The sequence below is a fragment of the Nannospalax galili genome, unplaced genomic scaffold (genome assembly GCF_000622305.1).
Source record: "Nannospalax galili isolate Female #2095 unplaced genomic scaffold, S.galili_v1.0 scaffold1238, whole genome shotgun sequence".
NCBI lineage: Eukaryota > Metazoa > Chordata > Mammalia > Rodentia > Spalacidae > Nannospalax > Nannospalax galili.
In genome coordinates, this window is record NW_008341824.1 from 144,891 (window position 1) to 165,474 (window position 20,584).

Here is a 20,584-nt window from a genome sequence, read left to right on the forward strand (position 1 = left end):
GACACCTGGTATGTGCCGCTGGCATTCTTGGGGCTGCATTTGAAGGCTGGGAGGAGCCCCAAGAAACTGAAATGTGTAGGTTTCTTGTATTTAGGCTAGAAACACTCAGCTACTGCAGAGGCATCTCCAGAGTACATTTGGCCATGGAAGTGACCAACAAGTTAGGGCAGGTGTCCCACACAGTTATACCATCATCTTGAGCAGGAAACCCATCTCAGAGAATCTAAGGAAAATTTTTTTTCTTTAGAATCGTGTTAGCCTATTACCCAGTTGCTACCATATACCCCAGACAAAAAGACAAAAACCATAACTCTGCTGCAACGTGTTTATTATGTGCCAAAAAAACTACACCACAGCTTACTCCACACATCTGTAGGAGAGTGCAGTCTTGCCTGCATATACTACAATGAGGTAGAGACTTCACACACAGCTTCACAAAACCCACAGAGTAGCTGGGATATGCAACAATGCAACATCAGCTCAGCAAGAGGGAAGAAGGGGGTTATGACACTGATTCTTTGGCACACAGCATCCCTAAGAGGGGCAAGTAGTAATTAAATTAAAAAGAAAAAAAAGAGTCAAGTTTTTGAATTCCAGTAGCATTTAGTCAACTTCAACTGTTGATTCATACATTCTTCAAATAAAAGGAAGGGTACTTGCCCCCTCTAAGAGAAAGGGCTCCTGTGAGCCTTCACCTGCCCCCCACCAAAAAGCAGCCCTTTTATTTTTTTTTAGCTCAGTTACAAAAGAAAGTCCTGTGACTGTGATTAAAAACTTCTATCAACCCCCCCCCACATAAGTGCAACATAAGAAGGTGCAGTAAACCATTTAAAACTATGTACAGCAGCCGCTCATACACCATTTTTTTCCGGTCCAGTTTCAAATAAAACAATTTTTTTCCTTGGTTGCAAATGCTTTGATTTGCAACTGTGAGAAACAGTGACCAGCAGTCCCCCAGACACAAATTTGCTATAATGTTAAAAGCTGCCAGGAAAGAAAAAAAAAATCTATTGTTTCAAACGACTTAAAAACTGTTTTAAGGAGTGTAAAAAGGAACTGGTAAAAACCCTCGAGCGTAAAATATGAAATATGATTTGGTTTAAATGAAGAGCAAAGTCTCCTTGTTGGTTACAGTAAAAAACACCAGCTGAACACTCAATTTATGCCGTTCAGGTGGGGGTTAAATAAATGGAAAGGCACTGTATGGCAACTGCAAGAATGAAACCAATGAGACCTGTGCGGCATCACCATCAGTATTGCAAGGAATGTAAAAAAGCGCTTTAATAAATAAACCTAGATGTAGGCATCTGTGTCAATACCTTCTGGACACACAGTTTTTTTCTCTTTTCATCTGCAAAATGAGGAACTAAAATCTGGGAAAACTACAGCGTCACTTGAGGGTGAGCCAGAGGGTCCTTGTCTGGCACACCCCCTGAAAACAAAACCTGACAAAACTCATTGTGCATTAATTAGTGCAGAAACAAAGACAGATTCAGCGAGTGCAAAGGTGACTACAATTTTCCCTTGTCCTCGGGAAGCCAGATCCTTGGGCACCAGTGGCAGGATGGTACAGGCTGCTGCCTGACCTGCCAGCCTTGGGTGCCACAGGCCACTGGGTAAGGCCAGCTTCTTTAGCTGGTATCTCGGTTCTTCTGGTTTCGCATCAGGGGACTGTGGTGGCGCAGGCCTTCCATGCTGTGCCGCCAGTGCCAGCAGCTTCGGCAGAAGTACTTGAAGCAGACCTAAGAGGGGAACATAAAGGGGAGAGACCATGGCTGTGTTAGCACCAGGTATAAAGAGGCTGCTTGTTCTGCTTGAAGAGGAAACGTGGGGCTAAAAGAGACAGTCCCTGGCAGCTCTCTCACCCTAACAAAGGACTGACTATGGCAAATCCAGTCTTGTTTCCCTGGGTACCCTTAAATAATCACTTTAGGTTCCTAGTTTGTACACAGGCCACACACCTTCCCTTATACCCTCTCATCCCTCACTAGAAGTGCTCTTCTATTCCCTTGCCCTTCTCACCTCCTACAGAGCAGCTGTAGGAGGCTGCCAACACAGAAGAATGTCTGAAGAACTGGCTGCAGATCCTAATACTAGCAGATATGCCTTTCTCTTCCCAGTGAGAAATAAAAAGATTTGCTGGCTGGGTAACCCTAGGCACGTCACCAACCTCTGAGCAAATATGCCAAAATGAGAAGTCCCTTTGAAAGATACTAATCCATAAAAGCTGATTTAGAAACACACTTGTTTTCAGGCTTTACCAGGCTATCTAAACTTACTCTTTCACTTGTATGAGAAACATTAAATATTAGTCTTTTCTTTCAAACCCTGTAAAACCTTTGGTTTTATGTCAAGGAATTCTAATCTTTTAATCTCTCCCACACCCTATAAAACTTTTTTTCACAAAAAGGCCCTGATACATTTGTGAACCTGATGGCCTCCAACAATAGAGCCCCTTCACCCTCTTTGGCCAACCCTCTTTTCCCCTCCTTTGCCCATCTTTTAATCTAGCCAACAAGGAAAGATTGTGAGGTCTGACCCCATGCCAATGGAGAAAAGACACAGTACTCTTATGTTAGGGATAAAAACCTACCAGACTACTAGGTCCGGTATTGTTGGATCTGACTAACCCCCTCCCGCCTCCCGCAAAAAAAAATGTACCCTTTTGCAAAGGAAAAGCTTCCTTGCTGAATTACTTCTGAAATATTTCAATGTGTTCTTTGTGTGGTATTGATAGGGTCCCTGGACCTCAGGTTTTAACACTTAGGAGACTGTGTTTGAATACTATCTACAGACTCCATATGAATAACAGCATCACTGTTAAACTAAGTATGGATGGACTTCTAGAGTCCTAAGGGTTCCCAGATAGCCCACAGGACTCCTCAAAATGTTCAATGTTGCCAGCACAAAAAGCTCCCATCCCTAGCTGTCAACTGAGCTGACAGTTGATAGCTTGATGATTACTTCAAGCTTTTAAGGCCATCTTGGTTACATAGGGAGTTGCAGGACATCCAGGACTACACAGTAATAGTCTGTCTCAAAAACCCAACACAAAAAGCACCCACCATCAATAATGCCATACTCTGTGACAGCCCAGGAAGGGAAAGGTAAAAAATTCAAGGAGCATCCCTACCCAAAGAGCTGTGGATCAACATACTTATATTGTGTCCTCTGAGTGCTGTCTCCTATATGTTCTCAGACACTATAAACACCTCAGAACTCTAACATTCAATATCAAAAATGTGCCTTTTTTTTTCTTTTTGGTCTTTGAGACAGGGTCTTTGTGTAGCCACAACTGGCCTGTAATTCACTATGTAGACCAGGCTGGCCTTGATCTTCCAGAGATTCACCTGTCTCCCAAGTGCTGGGATTAAAGACTTGCACCACCATGCCCAGCTCCGTAATTTTTAATTGTTACAGAGACTTTATAGACATCTCTAGTTCCTAGGAAGACTCACCTGATCTCGACAAAAGAAAGGACCAGGCTGTGAACTGCAGATATGACAGAGAGAATCTTCTAGGTAGGGGTCAATCTGAACCTGTGGAACAGCAGCAGAGGAGAATGAAGTGGCTCTACAGGCCAAATAAGCTATATGGGCACATTATTGGTCACACACAGGAACGTAGGATGTTTGTTTTAAAGAAGGCTAGACAGGCTGGGCCAGGGCCTAACAGGGATCCTCGAGAACAGACTCACACCATGCTAGGGCTGGTTGCCTCTACCATTCAGTCAACTACACTCCTTACTAATACCTGCCCTTCTCAGCAAAATGAGCCTTGGCTCTCAATCAATAATCAGCAGCAGGGAAGTGGTCAGAGGAGTCAGTTAACCAGGATAAAGGAATGTAAGGCTACTTAGCAATGCCAGACCAATATGATGAGTGACTCCCCACTCATCCCCTCACTCAGTCATTCAACAGTCTAGGCTCCTTTGCCCACTAGCACCAAGGCCACCTCCAACCCTGAACTCATGTCAATTCTGAAGTTTGGCTCATTTCTCTAGTCTTGGGCTTGTCCTGGGTAGTCCAAGCCCCCTTCAAAGTAAGGCATAAACCAGTCTACTCACTTTCTTGGTAAACTTGGTGGTTTTGATCTCCACAAAAGCTGCACTGACCGCTTTCAGGTAACTACGTTGGTTATTGAAAGTCACACGACCAGATCCTTGGGAAAAAACGGGTACAAGCTTATATTCTGGTCAAATTCTCCTCAATTCTCTTCAACATGCAGGAAGCCCTGTTTCTACACCAGTACTGTCTAACGCAAATATAAGTTTTTATGTAATTTCTAATTTAGTAGGAGTCACAATAAAGTAAAAAGCAATGGAATTTTAATATATTTAACCCGTGTGTTCAAAACCTTTTTACACATGGGAAAAGCCACGAATACTCAATAGCAACATTCTACTGGTGGCTACCACCTTCAACAGTATAATCAAACCAAGTTGGTGCAAACCATTTAGGAAGGAGGGAAGGGAAGGAAAGGGGATCCTTCTGTTCATGTAGGCACATAAGGCTAAAGGGTTCAGGGTGGGAACTCAGGCAGACCAATACCTCTCTGAAGAAAGGCATAGACATCAAACCCTGCCTAGCCAAGGGTACCCTGGAGGACTTAGGAATTAACAGGAGAGCAGGAAGAAGCCCCATCTTGCCAAATGCCGCCTCCATCCCTGCAGCCTCTGAAGTCCTTGTTCTCAGTCTGCAGCTTAGCACTGATGAGCACACAGTGCTCCTTCCTGACCAGATTCAGTGTGGGTGGGCAGAATAAGCATCTGGGGAGGTGGGTTAGCTCTATCTTGATCAGAGTTCAGGCTCTGCTCCACTCTAAACCTAGCCACTGAGATTATTGTACCATGTCTGGAACTGACCTCTCTCAGAAGGGTTAAGTCAGTAATCAGGTCCACAGACTACCTTAAGCTGGAGTAGGTCACCATAACTGCACTGTTTCTTGAGTCACCCAGAAAGCACTCCTTTGACCTGACCTTGTCTCTGACTCTAGACAACACTAAAGCTTTTTAAAAAGGAATCTGGGAAAGTTTTCAGTGCAGTGTGGTTTTTTAATGCAATACTACTACTATTTGTCCCAAACTGGTTTGGCTGCGACTTTGAATTTCTGACCAAGTTCTTCCTCATTCTCACCAATCTTATCATAGATCCTAAAGTCATCTCCTCCCTACCCGCTCCCCACCCCAGAGTAGGAAGTAGGAAAAGGTGGTTAGATGCAGAGGGGTCAGTACTAGTACCCCTCTAGGAAAAGATGCTATGCCACCGGTAAGTGCTGCTCTGCAAACCAAGGTCAGTCTATCTCTCCATTCCCAAGAAGAAGTACCACAATCTTAAATGTACTCCCAGGGGGTACCCATCCTTTCCATACAGAAGTAGGACACTCACCAATGGGATACTTGTGCTTATCTGTGTCAATCCCAGCATACACCACTCCACCAAATAGGTCATTCAAGATGGCAGCCAGAGCCTCAGCATTGAGCATCCCATGCAAGGCACCAACAAACACCGTCCTGCTGGGGTCCAGCCTCTGAGATGGGCTCCGGACAAAGTTGCTGTCAGCCAAGACCCAAGGGATTACCTGCACCTGAAAATCCCCCAAAGGTATATCAGCCCTGGCAGCTGCAGGGAGGGGAGAGACTCTCTAGTATGGTAGGAAACATACTCTAGATATTCAACTGAAGCCTGTGTAGGGGTGAAAACGGATTGTCCACCCATCTCAGGCACACAAGCTTCAAATTTGACACTTTTACCCAGTACAACTTGAGTTGGATTTTTATGAGTTCACAGGTCCAAAATAGCCAAAAGCAGGTAGAGAAGAACTCACTCATCCTGGAGAGTAAGCAAAAAAGTACCAAGATCCCATAACTCCAACCTAGGGTCACAGGCACCAACAGATCATGAGTTCTCAAGAAAGAAACAAGAATTCTTAAGAATGGTAGGATTCAGAGCAAATAAAAGCTAGGAGCTCAAGGACAGGGGGGTGGGAATGCTTATGGTATTAGTGAGATGGTTACTGGTCTAACCAGTGCCAGGAAGAATGGACGTAACTAGAGAGAGGGTACATGGAGAGTCATGCACAGAGAGGTGTTACAGAGCTAAGTAACATTAGAGCAAGAGCTGACCACATCCTCTGCCTCTGAATTTCCTGACCTCAGAATAAAACCTGGCATAGCAGGTAGAGGAGTCTACAATGAAGCAGGTTTACAGATGCCAGTAGCTATTTTGGGAAAACTACTCTGTGAAGATCTTTAAATAATGTTTTGAAGCAGGAAGAGAACAGAGACAGAAACCAAGGAAGTAAAAGCAGTAGTTCAAAGGATAGGTGATTAAGACCTAGACAAAGCTGGTGGCAGTGGGCATAGACAGGCCATGACTAATTAATTGTTCAACTAAAGCATGCAGAAGTCAAGATTGCCCAAGCATGGTAGGCAATCAAGAAAGAATCAGGAGATGGGATCTGAACCTATAGGACCTGAAGATGAGAGAGCCTAAGACAAGATCCCAGGGGAAGCCACTCCCTAAAAGATGAAGAAACCTACTTTGTACACAGAGCAATCTGGGACATACAAAAGGGTAACCCCACAAGAAGGTAGGGCCCAGGTAGGACAAGAAACTAAATGGGTGAATCTGAGTCTGAAGGCAAGAGTAGAATCACAAAATAAGCATTAATTCAAGACAGAAAAGACAGTGAGAGAGTATTCATTATACTGATGATGGTAGTCAGGAGCACACAAAAGAAAAATAAAGAAGAGCTGGTACAGCCTACAGTCAGTGCATCAGATATTAAATCCCGAAAGATATTAAGGAGGGGATGGGGGATGGGAAGGTGTCAACCAGGAGCACTAGGGGGACTGACTGTGGTATACATATGATAGTCTCATGTGTGAAAGTAGGGACCAAATGAGGAAAGAGCATGGTAACTAATCTCAGATATGAGTTCCTTCTTACTGCCAGAGTGCCATACAGCAAATAAGGAGAGATGGCAGGGGAACTGTGGGTCACTGTGGGTAGCCAGAGAATGAACTTGCTCTGTCACTAACACTGAACAAGAGTAACACAGGAAATATCTATAAAACAAAGCCAGATTAATGATCATTTAAACGTGATGTAAGGCCAGGCGTGGTGGTGCACGCCTTTAATCCCAGCTTTTGGGAGGCAGAGGCAGGCAGATCTCTGTGAGTTCAAGGCCAGCCTGGTCTAGATAGTGAGTTCCAGGACAGCTGGGGCTATAGGGAGACCCTGTCTCAAAAAGACTCAAAAAAATGTGATGTAAGATAATAATTTTGTTTGTTTTTGAGACAGTCTCAGTACATATCCTTGGCTAGCCCAGAACTCCATATGTAGACCAGGCAAGCCTTGAACTCAAGAGATCCACCTGCCTCTCCTTCCAAGTGCTAGGACTGCTGGGATTAAAGGTCATGCCAGGCACAAGATTCAGATTTTTTAAAAACCAGATATAGATTTTTTTGGTCTTTTTGAGACAGGGTCTCCCCTGTAGCCTCGGCTGGCCTGGTACTTGCTCTGTAGACCAGGTTGGCCTTGAACTCAGAGTTTGCCTGCCTCTGCCTTCTGAGTCCTGGGATCAAAGGCGTGCGCCACCACGCCCGACTACACGTTAACTTTTTAAAAAACATTTTTAAATACATAATTTTATTTTTACATGTATGAGTATTATGCCTGCATGTGTGTTAAGTGCACCTGTGCCTTTGGAGGATAAAAGAGAGCACCAGATCACCCGGAACTGAGTTACGGATGGTTGTTAGCCGCCATGTGGGTGCTGGGATCAGAACTTGGGTCTTCTGCAAGAACAGTCAGTGCTCAAACACTGAGCCATCTCTCCAGCCCCCAAAATGGTAGTGCATGCCTTTAATCCCAGCACTTGGGAGGCAGAGGCAGGCAGATCTTTGAGACTGAGGCCAGCCTGGTCTACATAGCAAGATCCAGGCCAGCTGGGGCTACAGGGAGACCCTGTCTCAAACAAACCAAAAAAAAAGTAAAATCTAGGATGTGTGATGTATGTGTATATCTGTTTGAGTATGTCACATGTGTGGATACCCAAGGAGGACAGAAGAAGGCATCAGATCCCCTGGAGCAGGAGTTAGAGACAACTGTGAGCCATCTGACATGGGTGCTAGAACCAACAGGACCTCTGGAAAAGCAGCAAGTGCTCTTAACTGCTAAGCCATCTCTCTAGTCCTAGATTTTCCTTTTTTTTACTTTTTTGGTTTGTTTGAGACAGGGTCTCCCTGTAGCCCCAGCTGGCCTGGAACTTGCTATGTAGACCAGGCTGGCCTCAATCTGAGAGATCTGCCTGCCTCTGCCTCTCAAGTGCTGGGATTAAAGGCGTACACCACCATGCCCGGCCTTATCTTCCCATTTTATAGAAAAACAATAAAGTTTCATTGTCCTTATTGTCACAAAGGTGATGTGTTTTGGAATCAGCTTAATAAATACACCACACTGATTCCTGAACTCAAAACAAGTGGTTCTCAAACTATCTACTAGAACTACTTGGTTAAAATAGGAATGCTTGGTTAAAACAGAGATTCCTAAATTCTACCCAGATGGATCCAGTATGCCTGAGATAAGGATCTGCCATGAGATTTCCCCAAGGTGAAATCACTATGATGCCCAGGAACAAGGCCAAGGAGAGGCAGCATATGGATAAAACTGTAAATAAAGCCCTGAGGGGGAGTGAAGACTCCACAGATAGTATGGGATAAAGGGGAATTTACCCACTCACCATATATGGTAGGGAAAAGGCAAAGCCTGAGAGCAGGGCTAAGGAGAAACAGCTGCAAATTTTGTCAGTTAACTCCAAGCATAGAAATTTGCTGCTTTCAATTTCACCTCTAAGAGGAGAGGTTTGGGATGTTAAGTAGGTCAGAAAAAGAGCAGAATGGGCTGAGAGACTGCTTGATCCTGACTGGCACCAAGAATGTGTGTGTACATACTCATGCACCTCCCTCCCACCTCATTAAGGCCCACCGGTTGATTTTTTTTTAATGCAGTTGAGAAGAAATTGGTACATTTACTGTGAGACAAAAAAATCAGACTTCTTGCCTTAGCAAGAACCCCTTCTGCCCTCACCCAAGGAAATATAGTGCCATAATATGGCATTTATTTTGACCCAGAAAGGATACCAAGCTAACTCACCTCCTTGCAGCGCATCCTTCGGCTGGACATCTTGAAATAATATTCACTTAGGCCATCTGGGCTCAGTGGGTCATGAGAGCAAGCCTGAAGCAAGGCCCGGACAGACTTCTCTAGTTCAAACACCAGGTACACATATCCTATTCCCAACAAGAGGAAAAGAAGCCTTAACATCCTTCAGGTGGCTACTCTTCAGCAACAGCTTTGCAACAGACAGGGAGTTTCTTTCAAGGGAAGAGGCCTCAAGTATAAGACATAGTTGTGGTTTTTTTTGGGGGGGGGCGGTATGAGTGCTGGGGATTGGACCCAGAGTTTCGTGCACACTAAGCAAGCACGCTACCACTAAGCCGAATCCCTCAGCCAAAGGTACATTTTTATTTTACTCCTGAAAAGCACTGAATGCAAGCACTTGATATACCTTATGCCCAGGGTCAAGGGAGAGAAATGCACACGATGGACCACTCTGGTAAGGGAAGGAACTGTCAATCTGGGACAGAAGATCCCACAACTACCATGCAGCTTTCTACCTCAGAACACAGAGTATGCTTAGATCACCAGAGGCTAGGAGGCAGAGCAGATTTGTGGCCAGTTTGCCAGGAGATGCAGGTATTGCTTTAAAAGCCTAATTAAGGGGTTGGGGATTTAGCTTAGTGGTAGAGTGCTTGCCTAGCAACCACAAGGCCCTGGGTTCAGTCCTCAGCTCCAAAAAAAAAGGTCTAATTAAACCATTTGGTTCAGTTCAGTAGTTCAGTGAAGATGGGGCAGAGTGAAAATAGCACCTGCTCCTTTCTACAGGGATCTCATTTCAGACCAGCAAGGAATCAGATACTTGGTCCTCATTTCTGCCAACACCAAAGGGAATCTCAGAATTGGGTCAGGTAATAATGTAACTGGGCAGCAAAGGCAGGCAAGGGAAAGCTCTTGAAACACCTTATTCAAGAGGGAAGGCACTGCTGGGGTTTGTGGATGAGGGAAGTGCACAGGAAGGGGTCTGGTGGCAGTTCCCACTGCACTGTAAGTTTGGACATATGGAACTCAAGAAAACAAATGTGTAAAGTAGTAGAGGAAGTGCTGACTGCACCCTGTAGTGCCCACTGTTACCAGCATGCGTTTGTGACATCCCAGCACCACGTGTGCAGTATATATGAGGGAGAGGGAAAAAAAGTTCCTACCATGTCTTTATTACCTTTAGGCATATTACCTTTGGGAGGACACCGGGGGTGCTTGCCATCCTTACCAGGCCACTCCACACTCAGAGAGCCAAAAACACGGAAGGTGTTAACCAATCCAGCTGTATAGGTAGGAAAGAACAGGAGAAGCTGACACAGTACATTCAGGAAAGGCACAAGCAGAGTACTCCCTTCTAAGGCTCATTGCTCCTGACAACTCAGAACTGACTTCTGGTCTCAGGTGTAAGCACCAGACACAGAAGCGCTATGGGAACTTATGAAATGCACCTGTCCTCTCGGCTGCTCCTGTAAATACCCTGTGCTACAGTAGAGATTTGGACCCTGGCCTGAAACCTAAAATTCATTTTCTTGAAAGACATGCCCCTACCTCAGCTCTTGTAGTGGGAGATCTCAGAGGCAGCTTACCTTCCGTAATATCCCAAGGAACACCTCCTAGGAACACCTTGCAAGAGTAGATGGGGTTCTTATAGTTCCGGGGAGGGAGCTGGCCACTCCAGGTACAGGTGGCTTCATTCACAGCTTGGTAGCAGACAAAGGAAAAAATAAAACAAGGAGTCAGAGAATCAACAAAGTCACTATCCTTCCCTGGGATGAACTTGTTGGGAAGAAATAAATTGGTCACAATTCCAACCTGGCTGCCTGGGAGAATATCCACAAATATTCTGATATATAAAACATTTCAGCTAAATTTGATAATCTTACCATATCAGCTTTGTCCCCAATAAACTGAAAAAGGAAAACCAGATGCATAGGGTAAAAATTATCACAAACCATTTTCAACTATATAACAGATATATTATCCACGAAGCAATTTATCTTGCTATTGCTTATAATACTAAGTAAATTAATAAATAACTGAAAGAAGATAGAACAATTTTTTAAATAATTTATTGACAATTTCATACAGGCATATAAGCATATAAGGTGTTTTGATCAAATCCATGCCCATTCCCTCCCCTCCAACTCCTCCCATATCTCCCCATCACTTTTTTCTGATAATGTCATGTATTTTTTTTTTTATGGGGCTTTTTGCTACTCTAACATTCCCGCCTCTGAAGAGGTAACCCTAAAATCTTTTTAGGATTAGATAAGAGCTCCCAAATACTTTCCACATTTTTGGACTTTGGAGCAGAGTATGTTGCTAAGAGGTCCAAGGACATTTTGACTTTTAGCCAAGAAATTGGCTACTTTTCTTGGGGGGTCTTTTTACACTAACTGCCTAGTCAATTCCTACCTCCTCTTCTTATCACACCATTCTCTGAAGAGGTTACCCAACTTGCAGATAGGCAATCAGGATGCAGACATGGCTCTGGCTAAGACAGAACAATTTTATATACAATGTTGTCCCCTAAGGCTTCTGACCCCAAGGTGAAAAAGGAACATTATACACTCTTTCCTACCTTGGTTCTTAACTCATCAATAGAAGTCAAGACACAGTCAAAAGAAGTCACCACTCAACAAGACAGGAATATCACAACTACTCCCTGAATCAGAATCATGTCCCATAACTACCCCCACAAACACCTGGACAGAGCTTTCCTTGCTGCCTACACTTATGATGATGGACTTGCCCACAAGCCCTCAGCTTCTCATTTATGTCAAATCCAAATATATTAAGAGGCCCTTTCCTGTTGCATAGATTTGAAACTATCTTCAGATTGGTCTGGCACTGAAAATTTCAAAAGGCCTATGCTTGTTGACCAATCCAGGTTTTTCACATTAGAAGCTAACCTAGATGGGGCCTGTCTAGTCATTTTACCTTCTTCCTTCGGCACTGAGGAAGACATCCAAAGAAATGAACCATCATTTCATTTAGGATATGAGGCTATCCCCTAAAAGGCACAGGCCTAATGTGCTTTTTAGGATTTGGCACTGTTAGTATTTTATGATAAAAACAGAAAGCCTTAGGGCTAGGGAGATGGCTCAGCAGTTAAGAACACTGGTTGTAGCCGGGTGTGGTGGCTCATGCCTTTAATCCCAGCACTTGGGAGACAGGCAAGGGGATCTCTGTGAGTTCAAGGCCAGCCTGGTCTACATAGCGAGATCCAGGCCAGCTGGGGCTACAGGGAGACCCTGTCTCAAAAAGAGAAAAACCAAAAAACAAAAAAACCACACTGGTTGTTCTTGCAGAAGAGCCGGGTTCAAATCCCAGTACCCACATGGCAGTTAACAACTCTCCATAACTCCAGTCCCAGGGGATCCAATAGCCTCTTCTGACCTCCGAGGGCATTGCACGACACAGGTGCACTTTCCTACATGCAGGCAATACACCCATACACATAAAATAAAAATATTAAAAAAAAACAGCCTCCTCCAAAAGCATACTGAACAATGGCACTAGCAGAAAAGCAGAAAGGTGGGCTGCCAAAACCATTAGATGAACAGGACAGCACTCTTAGGGGAAAACAAGACAGGGACTAGCTCTATGAGTAGAAGGAAAACTGAAGTCCTCAGAAACAAATTTAACACAGAAACATTCACTTAGGCAGGTACTAGGCCTCAGACCTGTGTTGATGAACATGGCCCTGAAGCATTGGTAGTAAATAGTAGCTCCTTTACCTCCAAGCTCAGGCATAAGATGAAAAACAGATTTAATATGCTCTTAAGGACATTTAAATGATTAAATCTAGGGCTTCTGAGAGATCAGAGGACTTGGTGACACCCCATACCTTAGATTGTAACAGTTTAACAACCCACCCTGGGTGTATCCTTAGGTGTCCCAATCAGAAAAGCTCAGGACAGAAAACTCCACAATGGGCTGTGACTGATATGCTTATGAATTAGAGGGAAGGCAGACAAAATTGTAGGCATCATTTCTAGGGTTTGTCTTGCTCATGGAAGAATCAAAAGCAAAGGCAGCATAGAGCCAATCTTCGTGGAAGCCCACAGTGAGAAGTGGAGCCAACCTTCTCTGTTGTGGCACAGCCTGTTACCAGGTTATCTGTCTCTTTCCACTCAGTCTCCAGGTTGTTCTTTACAGAACAGATTGTTTTTTACAGACTTGGAAATTTTACCATGTAACAAAACCCTCTTTTAGAGAGCTCACCACTTTGTGAACGAAGGTCACTTCTTTTCCATTTCCAGAAAGAGGTCTCAGGTCTCCCCACACAAGCCACACTCACCTGCAGCTTGCCGGTGTAGTCTAGCTTCTCTTTCTATGCTGAAAGGGTCTTTGGGAGCTTCGAGGAGGTCCCAGGATGGCCACACAGAAGCTCCTGGCCATCTCTTTGAAGCACTGGTTGGGGAGGGAGTAACTGCAGCAAGAGCAGCTTGTTCTTGATCCATCCGGGATCCAACTCCCATCTTTAGAGGGTCTCTGCCACCGCCCGTCAGAGATAGGAAGGGCAAAGGAGGGGAAATTCGAAGGCTTGACTAGGAGAGGAAAAAGGAAGACACAAGATTTTAAAGAACAGTTTTGTTATAAAGTAATAATCATACAACAGAAATTACGAAAATGCCTAACATAAATTTATAATTTGATATATTTTCTTTTAGTGTGTCTTTCTATGCATTTTTGGTGGTTTTTTTGAGACAGGATCTCCCTGTAGCCACAGTTGGCCTTGAACTTGCTATGTAGACCAGGCTGGCCCTGATCTCAGAGATCCATCTGCCTCTGCCTCCCAGAATGCTGGGATTAAACATGTGTACCACCATGCCCAGCTCTTCCTATGCATTTAAAAAATTCATTATAGGTTACCTTGTAATTTAAATGAATTCTGTCTCTCCACACGGAAATTTTTTTCCAAATAAGATATATTGCCAGATAGCTTTCATAACTGTTTTAGTGAATTTATTACATTGTATTTATACCAGCTACATCTCACTGATCCAATCCCCTACTGCTAAACTTTTTAGAAACATTTTTTGATTTATTTTAATTCTATGTGTATGAGTGTATTGCCTGCATGTATATAAATGTACCCTTGTTGTGCAAAGCCCGAAGAGGACAGAAGGTGCTGGGTTTCCTGGAATTGGAGTTACAGATGGTTGTTAGCCACCATGTAGGTACTGAGAATCCAACCTAGGTCCTCTGAAAGGACAGAGAGTGATCTTAACTGTAGAGCCAGCTCTCTAGCCCCCCTAAACTTTTTTTTTTTTTTTTAAATAAAACAAAACAGGATCTTACTATGTTCCTCAGGCTGGACTTAAGCTCCCATTCCTCCTGCCTCTTGGGATTACAGTGTGACACTACAGCTGATGCTGGTAAACATTTAAAGGTTCTTAATGTTTTTAGAATCATAGACATAGTTTCTTCATATTTATGTTTTCTTTGGTCAAGTCTTTAGAAGTAGAAAGCCAAAGTACTTTCTATGAGAGCCATGTGCTCTATTAGAAATATATGGGAACACCAGTTATATTTATGTATCTGTGTTAAAGCTTGAAATTCTAACTTGTTAAAATGATATATTATTAAAATTGGTTGACAGAATATTTTCTGCAAATTAAAAAACTGTCCCACTTCCTCTCCTGTGTTAGCACTGTCTCCTCCCAAGTTAATCCTTAAGTGGGTATCTGAGAAAATTATATTAATCACTCATGACGTAAATCCCCATGATCGTTTCCATCTCAGGTAATGTACACAGAACAAGTACCTCATGTGACCTACCTTATCTTACAGGGGTGTAACCTGCAGCCCAAAGACATACAGGGATCTGATTGTCATTGTCTTTATAGAAACCCAGTCTGAACAGATGAAATCAATGGGCAGCAGGAATGTTAATGCCAGCTTTTGCAGTCTAGGACTGGCAGAGAAGACAGGGTGGGCTCTAAAAGTCATGTATAGGAAACCATGAAGACAAGGGGATGAGAAAATGAGCCATCCCATTCATTAAACATTCCACCTAGGGCATTTGCAATAGAAAAGCAAGGCTGAGATTCACGTTAAGGTGTATTTGATCTCAGGAAGATGTTTAATTGCCTCCTTCTCCTTGGAGACTCATCTGTTTTCACTTCTATCCCCTAACTACACTGCCTATGCTGTTCCATATATACCATATCTGCCATCTTCACCACCTATCCTAATCCATTTTCTAACTCTAAGCATGGGAGACTGCACAATCATACATGGTTGTAGATATTTGTAGATAAGGAACAGGGGAAATACCAATTTCACTATAGCTTCTGATTGTGAGTTGGCATGTGTCAGTGCAAAAGTAAAAGAGCTAGGGTCAGATTTGGATTAAAATTCTGGTACTTAAATTATTAAGGTCACTTATTAAATTACAACATATAAATTTTGAGATACTATACATAGTGGTTTATAAATGATATGGTTTAAAGGCTAAAAAGAAAACATCCATGTAGTTCAAGAAACAAATAATGCCAAGATTCTTCTGAAATCAAAATTACAAATATTACAAATATTTACTTCTGAAATCAACTGTTTTCTAACAGCTCTTAGATTAACAAGTATAAAGAGCCCAGGTCCTGAAAATGTATTGCTCATGGATATTCAAAGTGCCCTCACTTCTGTTGAAGATGAATGGCTCTATAGAGGTGCTTGATGAGCTCCCCTTCTGCCATCATCCCCTCCTTCCAGTCTACATCCTAGTTAATAAAGGCATTTCAAGCTCTAAAACAGATACTACATCCTCCTTCCCTTAGGACACCCTCCCCACTTCCTGAATGTTACATACAATCAAATCTGAGAGATGATCTGATCCAGAGCTGAAGCCACTCGTGTCTGAGTCAGAGGGGCTGCTAGAACGGGAGTCCAGGATGGGCCGAGTGTCCAGGCGGGATCCTCTAACTGAGGGTGCTGGAAATTTGTCCAAGTCAGACCCAAGGGGATCCAGAGGCAGGAAGCTCAAGGGGGTTTTTCCTAGGACATTTCCCATTGGATTTTGGAACATGTTCAATACTAGGATGACAAAAAGAAAAAAGGAAACCCCATGACCTCTTTTCTTTTCAGATAAGCGTCCTCTTTTCTCCCAGTCACCCCAGGCAGGGATCTCTGAAAGCATTTCAGAAACACAGAACATAATGTATACATAGCCAATGATTTTGGAGACCTGGCTACCCAGGCTTTATTAGAGAAAGTTATAGGATGACTGAAGACCACAGTTCTTGTTATTAGAAAGGCAGCAAAACTCCTGTTCTCTGCCACCAGGCTTAAGGGGTAATGCCATCATCTTGGGAAACTATGTCACTGGGGACCCTGGTCACAGCTGTTCTTAATGTCTGAATGCACCTGCAGCATAATTAGGACGCCCAAACCATACTCCTTTATTGCTTGCCAGTGTGTTTATGAGATTTCTACTTTTTTAATGCTGTTTTGCTAAAACACAATATTGCATGCAACACACCACAAGGTTAATATAGCATAAGCATATCGCCTCATCCTGGGACATCTTCCTTCTGGCATGTACAAATCTATGCAGCCCTGAATTTCACAGCTGGGCATGGTGGCACATGCCTGTAGTCCCAGCACTTGGGGGGCAGAAGCAGCCAGATCTCTGTGAGTTCAAGGCCAGCCTGGTCTACATAGTGAGTTCCAGGCCAGCTGGGGCTACAGGGAGACCCCGTTTCAAAAAGACCAAAAAACAAACAAAAAACCCCCACAAATCTATGCATCCCTGAATTTCAAATATTTAGGACGGAAGCTGAATGACCTCAAAGTTCACTATCTGGGGAAACAAACCTGGTATGAAACCCCTGGTCTGACACTTCCATCAGATGGCTATGAGCTCTGAGACACTCATTCAGCTTTTTTGAGCCTCTTTCTTCTCATTGGCCTCTTGGGTAAAATATCAAATATTTCATAACATTGCTAGGAGGGCCCAATAATTATATGGCAGATGAAATGTGCTCAGCAGAAAATTTCTAGCACATAATAAATATCATCAAAAAAGAATAGCCAGATGTGGTACAGCATGCCCATAAACACCTGGGGAGGCTGAGGCAGGAGGACTGCAAATTCCAGGAGAGCCAGAGAGACATAGCTACACTGTTTAAAAAAAAAAAAAAAGGAAAAAAAGGAAACAAGGGACGTGAGAGAAGCAGAGTCTTCATCCATAAGGGCTATGGGGCTACGGACACATGGTTAGAGTAGAAGCTTTAAATAGATTTTTTTTTAAATCTTTTTAAGACAGGGTCTCCCTGTAGCCCCAGTTGGCCCAGAACTCACTCTGTAGACCAGGCTTGCCTTGAACTCATAGAGATCTACCTGCCTCTGTCTCCTGAGTGCTGGGATTAAAGGCATGCACCACCATGCCTAGCTTAAATAGGTATTTTATTCATCTGAAGAATAGAGAAATCATCTACTTCCTAATAGCTGTAAGCTAGATACAAATAATGTAAGTACTCAATCAACAGTGACTATAAATGACTTCAGCCCTGACTAGAAATTAAGTGAAACACAGGCTACCCAGAGCTGGTTTCCTCCCAGGTTTTCAAGTGGCAGGAATAAACCTCTCCAAGTCTGGAATCAAAGTCAAGGCAATCTCAGGGTACTAGACAACTGCCATTCATGACAGAACATATGCACAAGATCCCAAACAACTGTTACCATGAGATTAGATCAGCCTACTCTTCCTCAAGCACATGACCTCCCTTTCCAGATAAAGACACAGTAAAAGTGTATGTATCCTAAACCTTTTCTAAATGCAGGTGATACTGTGGATATATTTATCCAATTATTATTCTATAGCAGTAAAAATATATATATTTTTTGAGATAGGGTCTCCCTGTAGTCCCAGATGGCCTGGAACTTAATAGGTAGACCAGACTGGCCTTAAATTCATGGTGATCTGCCTGCCTCTGCCTCCTGAGTGCTGGGATTAAAGTGCCACCATACCTGGCCCAGCAGTTAAAATTCTTTAAAAAAAAATTGCTATTTCCACTCAGCAATGATAAATTTAGTCCCTTTACATCTTGGCCAATACCTGGTATGATAAGTCTTTTATTATCACTATTGTTATTATTATTATTTGCTGTTATTTTGTGTGTATGCATGCCATGGCACACAAATGGAGGTCTGAGGAGAACTTTGTGGAGTTGATTCTCTCCTTCCACCTTTACAGGCTATTCTGAGATTGAACTCAGGTTGCCAGGCTTGGACAACAAGCACCTTTTATCAATTGAGCCATTTTGCCAGTCTGTATACGTTTTTAAATTTTTAGGCTGTAATAATATCTATGGGGACAGGGGAGACAAGCCATAACTATAAAGAAGTTAATTTACTATTTTGCTTTTCATATTCTTTTACCTAGGCCTGTTTTTTTTAAGACAGGGTCTCCCCCATAGCCCCAACTGGCCTGGAACTCATTATGTAGACCAAGCTGGCCTTGAACTCACAGGGATACACCTGCCTCTGCTTCCTGAGTGCTGGGACTAAAGGTGTACGCCATCATGTCCGACTACCTAGGCCTTTCAAAGTGATTTTCAAATACTATCACTTAACTGCATGCTAGAAATAAACATTTCAAAATGCTTGTATTCTAATACCCCTCACAAACAATACTTGACAAATTTCTCAAGTAATACTTGTCTTGTCCAACCCATACCTGAAATAAATGAAAAACCAAAGCCCCTAAGCCTATGCTTTCTTTGAGAAGGCAGGAGATGAGCAAGTTTCCTCCCTCATGGTGCAAAACCTGGCCAAATAGTAAGAACCCACAAATCATATGCAACAGTACCAGCCAGCCACGCAGGATATGCCCATGGAACAGTAGTGGCAAGGGTGCTATGAGGTAAACAACCAGTTCTGACTGATGTGATGCCTGCTCCATAGAAGGGAATTCATACTTAATACTGTAAATATAGTCAAAAGCCTATGGCCAGAGAGGTCATAGGCTCTACTGGAGGAAGCCACTGCTTTTGTTTTACTAAGTGGATAATATGTGTTCATCAAATTACCCTCTAAATAACTGTATATGCCCACAGATTAGTGCTACTCTAAGCTTTTGTCAGAGCAGTTTCTTTCTGCAGTAGTTACTAGGTGACTGCAGAGACTCATGACTGGTAAAAAGCTGAGAATAAATGACTGTTGAGTGATCAGCCCTAAAAGGGGCAGCTCTATCAACTCTCCTTCAGTTTCAGTGAGCAGCACAGCAAAGAGGATGAAAAGAATTTAGGAACTTGATGAAGGGAAGAGAGTAGCAGTAAGGAATGCCAATTTTGGGGCATGACATGGTTGCTGCACTCTTTTTTTTTTTTTTTTGGTCTTTTTGAGACAGGGTCTCCCTGTAGCTCCAGCTGGCCTGGAACTCACTATGTAGACCAGGCTGGCCTTGAACTCTCAAGAGATCCGCCTGACTCTGCCTCCCGAGTGCTGGGATTAAAGGGATGCGCCACTATGCCTGGCGGTTGCTGTGCTCTTAAACTCACAGCAGCTGTGATGAAATGTGTAACATTGGGTCCACCAACACCCTTAGATGGGAGAGAGCTTCATGGGCCTCACCCTTCTCTGAGAATTTTTATGAAGTTGATGGGGGAGGGAGAGGCATTTTTTTTCAGGGATATAGCCATGCTCTTGTGAACCAACACTTTACCCATAGTCCTGTAAACTACCTGATGAAACTCATTAATGCCAAGCCCCCCAGCCCAACACACACAAAATTTTGGTTAGTTGGGAAGAGGAAGTAGAGTCGATCAAAGGAAGGGGGTTTGATGAATATGACTGAAATACATTGTATACATGTATGAAAGTGTAATGAAACAATTATACATGATTAATATGTGCTAATAAAATATTGTGGAAAAACAAAAGCCTTTGGCTAAAGCAGAAGTTAGAAGGAGCACATAGTGAAAAAAACAAGATCAGGAGCAGTTTAATACTGAAATAGGAGTTTCAAGTAGCATACACAACTCTGAGAGCTGTCAAGGGAGACATGGGAACTCAGGTTCCTAGAAAAAACAAACAAACTGCATTTACTTGTGTTAAAGAATCTACAAGGTTGATTGACCAATTAGAACTTCTGTGATTATAGGAAGTTGGAATGCTGCAGGTCCAGAGCCAAATTATCTTGGGCTATCTTTAGTACCCTTAAGAGTCGTTTATTACTCATCTCTGTGTTTGATCCTATGACCATCAGGGTAAAATCCTTCTGAGGGAGTGGGGAACTGAAGAGATGACTCAGTGGTTAAGGGCACTTGCTGCTCTTGCAGACCCACAACTGGTGGTTCCTATAACTCCAGTTCTAGGGGATCTGATACTCTCTTCTTGCCTCCAAAGGCACATGCAAACATACATACACATATAATAATAAAAAAAATCTTTTAAAAAAATCCTTTTGTGGA

General features: G+C 43.2%; 1 protein-coding gene across 11 annotated transcripts in view; it reads right to left on the reverse strand.

Annotated features, from left to right (window-relative positions):
- Positions 1-311: 311 nt before the first annotated feature.
- Positions 312-20,584, reverse strand: part of Cpeb1 (cytoplasmic polyadenylation element binding protein 1) — an 80,752-nt gene continuing 60,479 nt past the window's right edge. For 9 of the 11 annotated variants that reach the window (XM_029565574.1, XM_029565573.1, XM_029565576.1 and 6 more), the window contains 9 exons: positions 15,982-16,205; positions 13,468-13,717; positions 10,751-10,864; positions 10,342-10,446; positions 9,159-9,295; positions 5,388-5,586; positions 4,067-4,161; positions 3,459-3,539; positions 312-1,742 (listed from right to left, as the gene is read on the reverse strand). In XM_029565574.1, the coding sequence (XP_029421434.1) occupies positions 1,632-1,742; positions 3,459-3,539; positions 4,067-4,161; positions 5,388-5,586; positions 9,159-9,295; positions 10,342-10,446; positions 10,751-10,864; positions 13,468-13,717; positions 15,982-16,205 (1,316 nt within the window). In that variant the 3' untranslated portion in view covers positions 312-1,631. The remainder of the gene's footprint in view (positions 1,743-3,458; positions 3,540-4,066; positions 4,162-5,387; positions 5,587-9,158; positions 9,296-10,341; positions 10,447-10,750; positions 10,865-13,467; positions 13,718-15,981; positions 16,206-20,584) is intronic. The other 2 variants (XM_017799197.2, XM_029565569.1) reach the window with 1 other exon arrangement.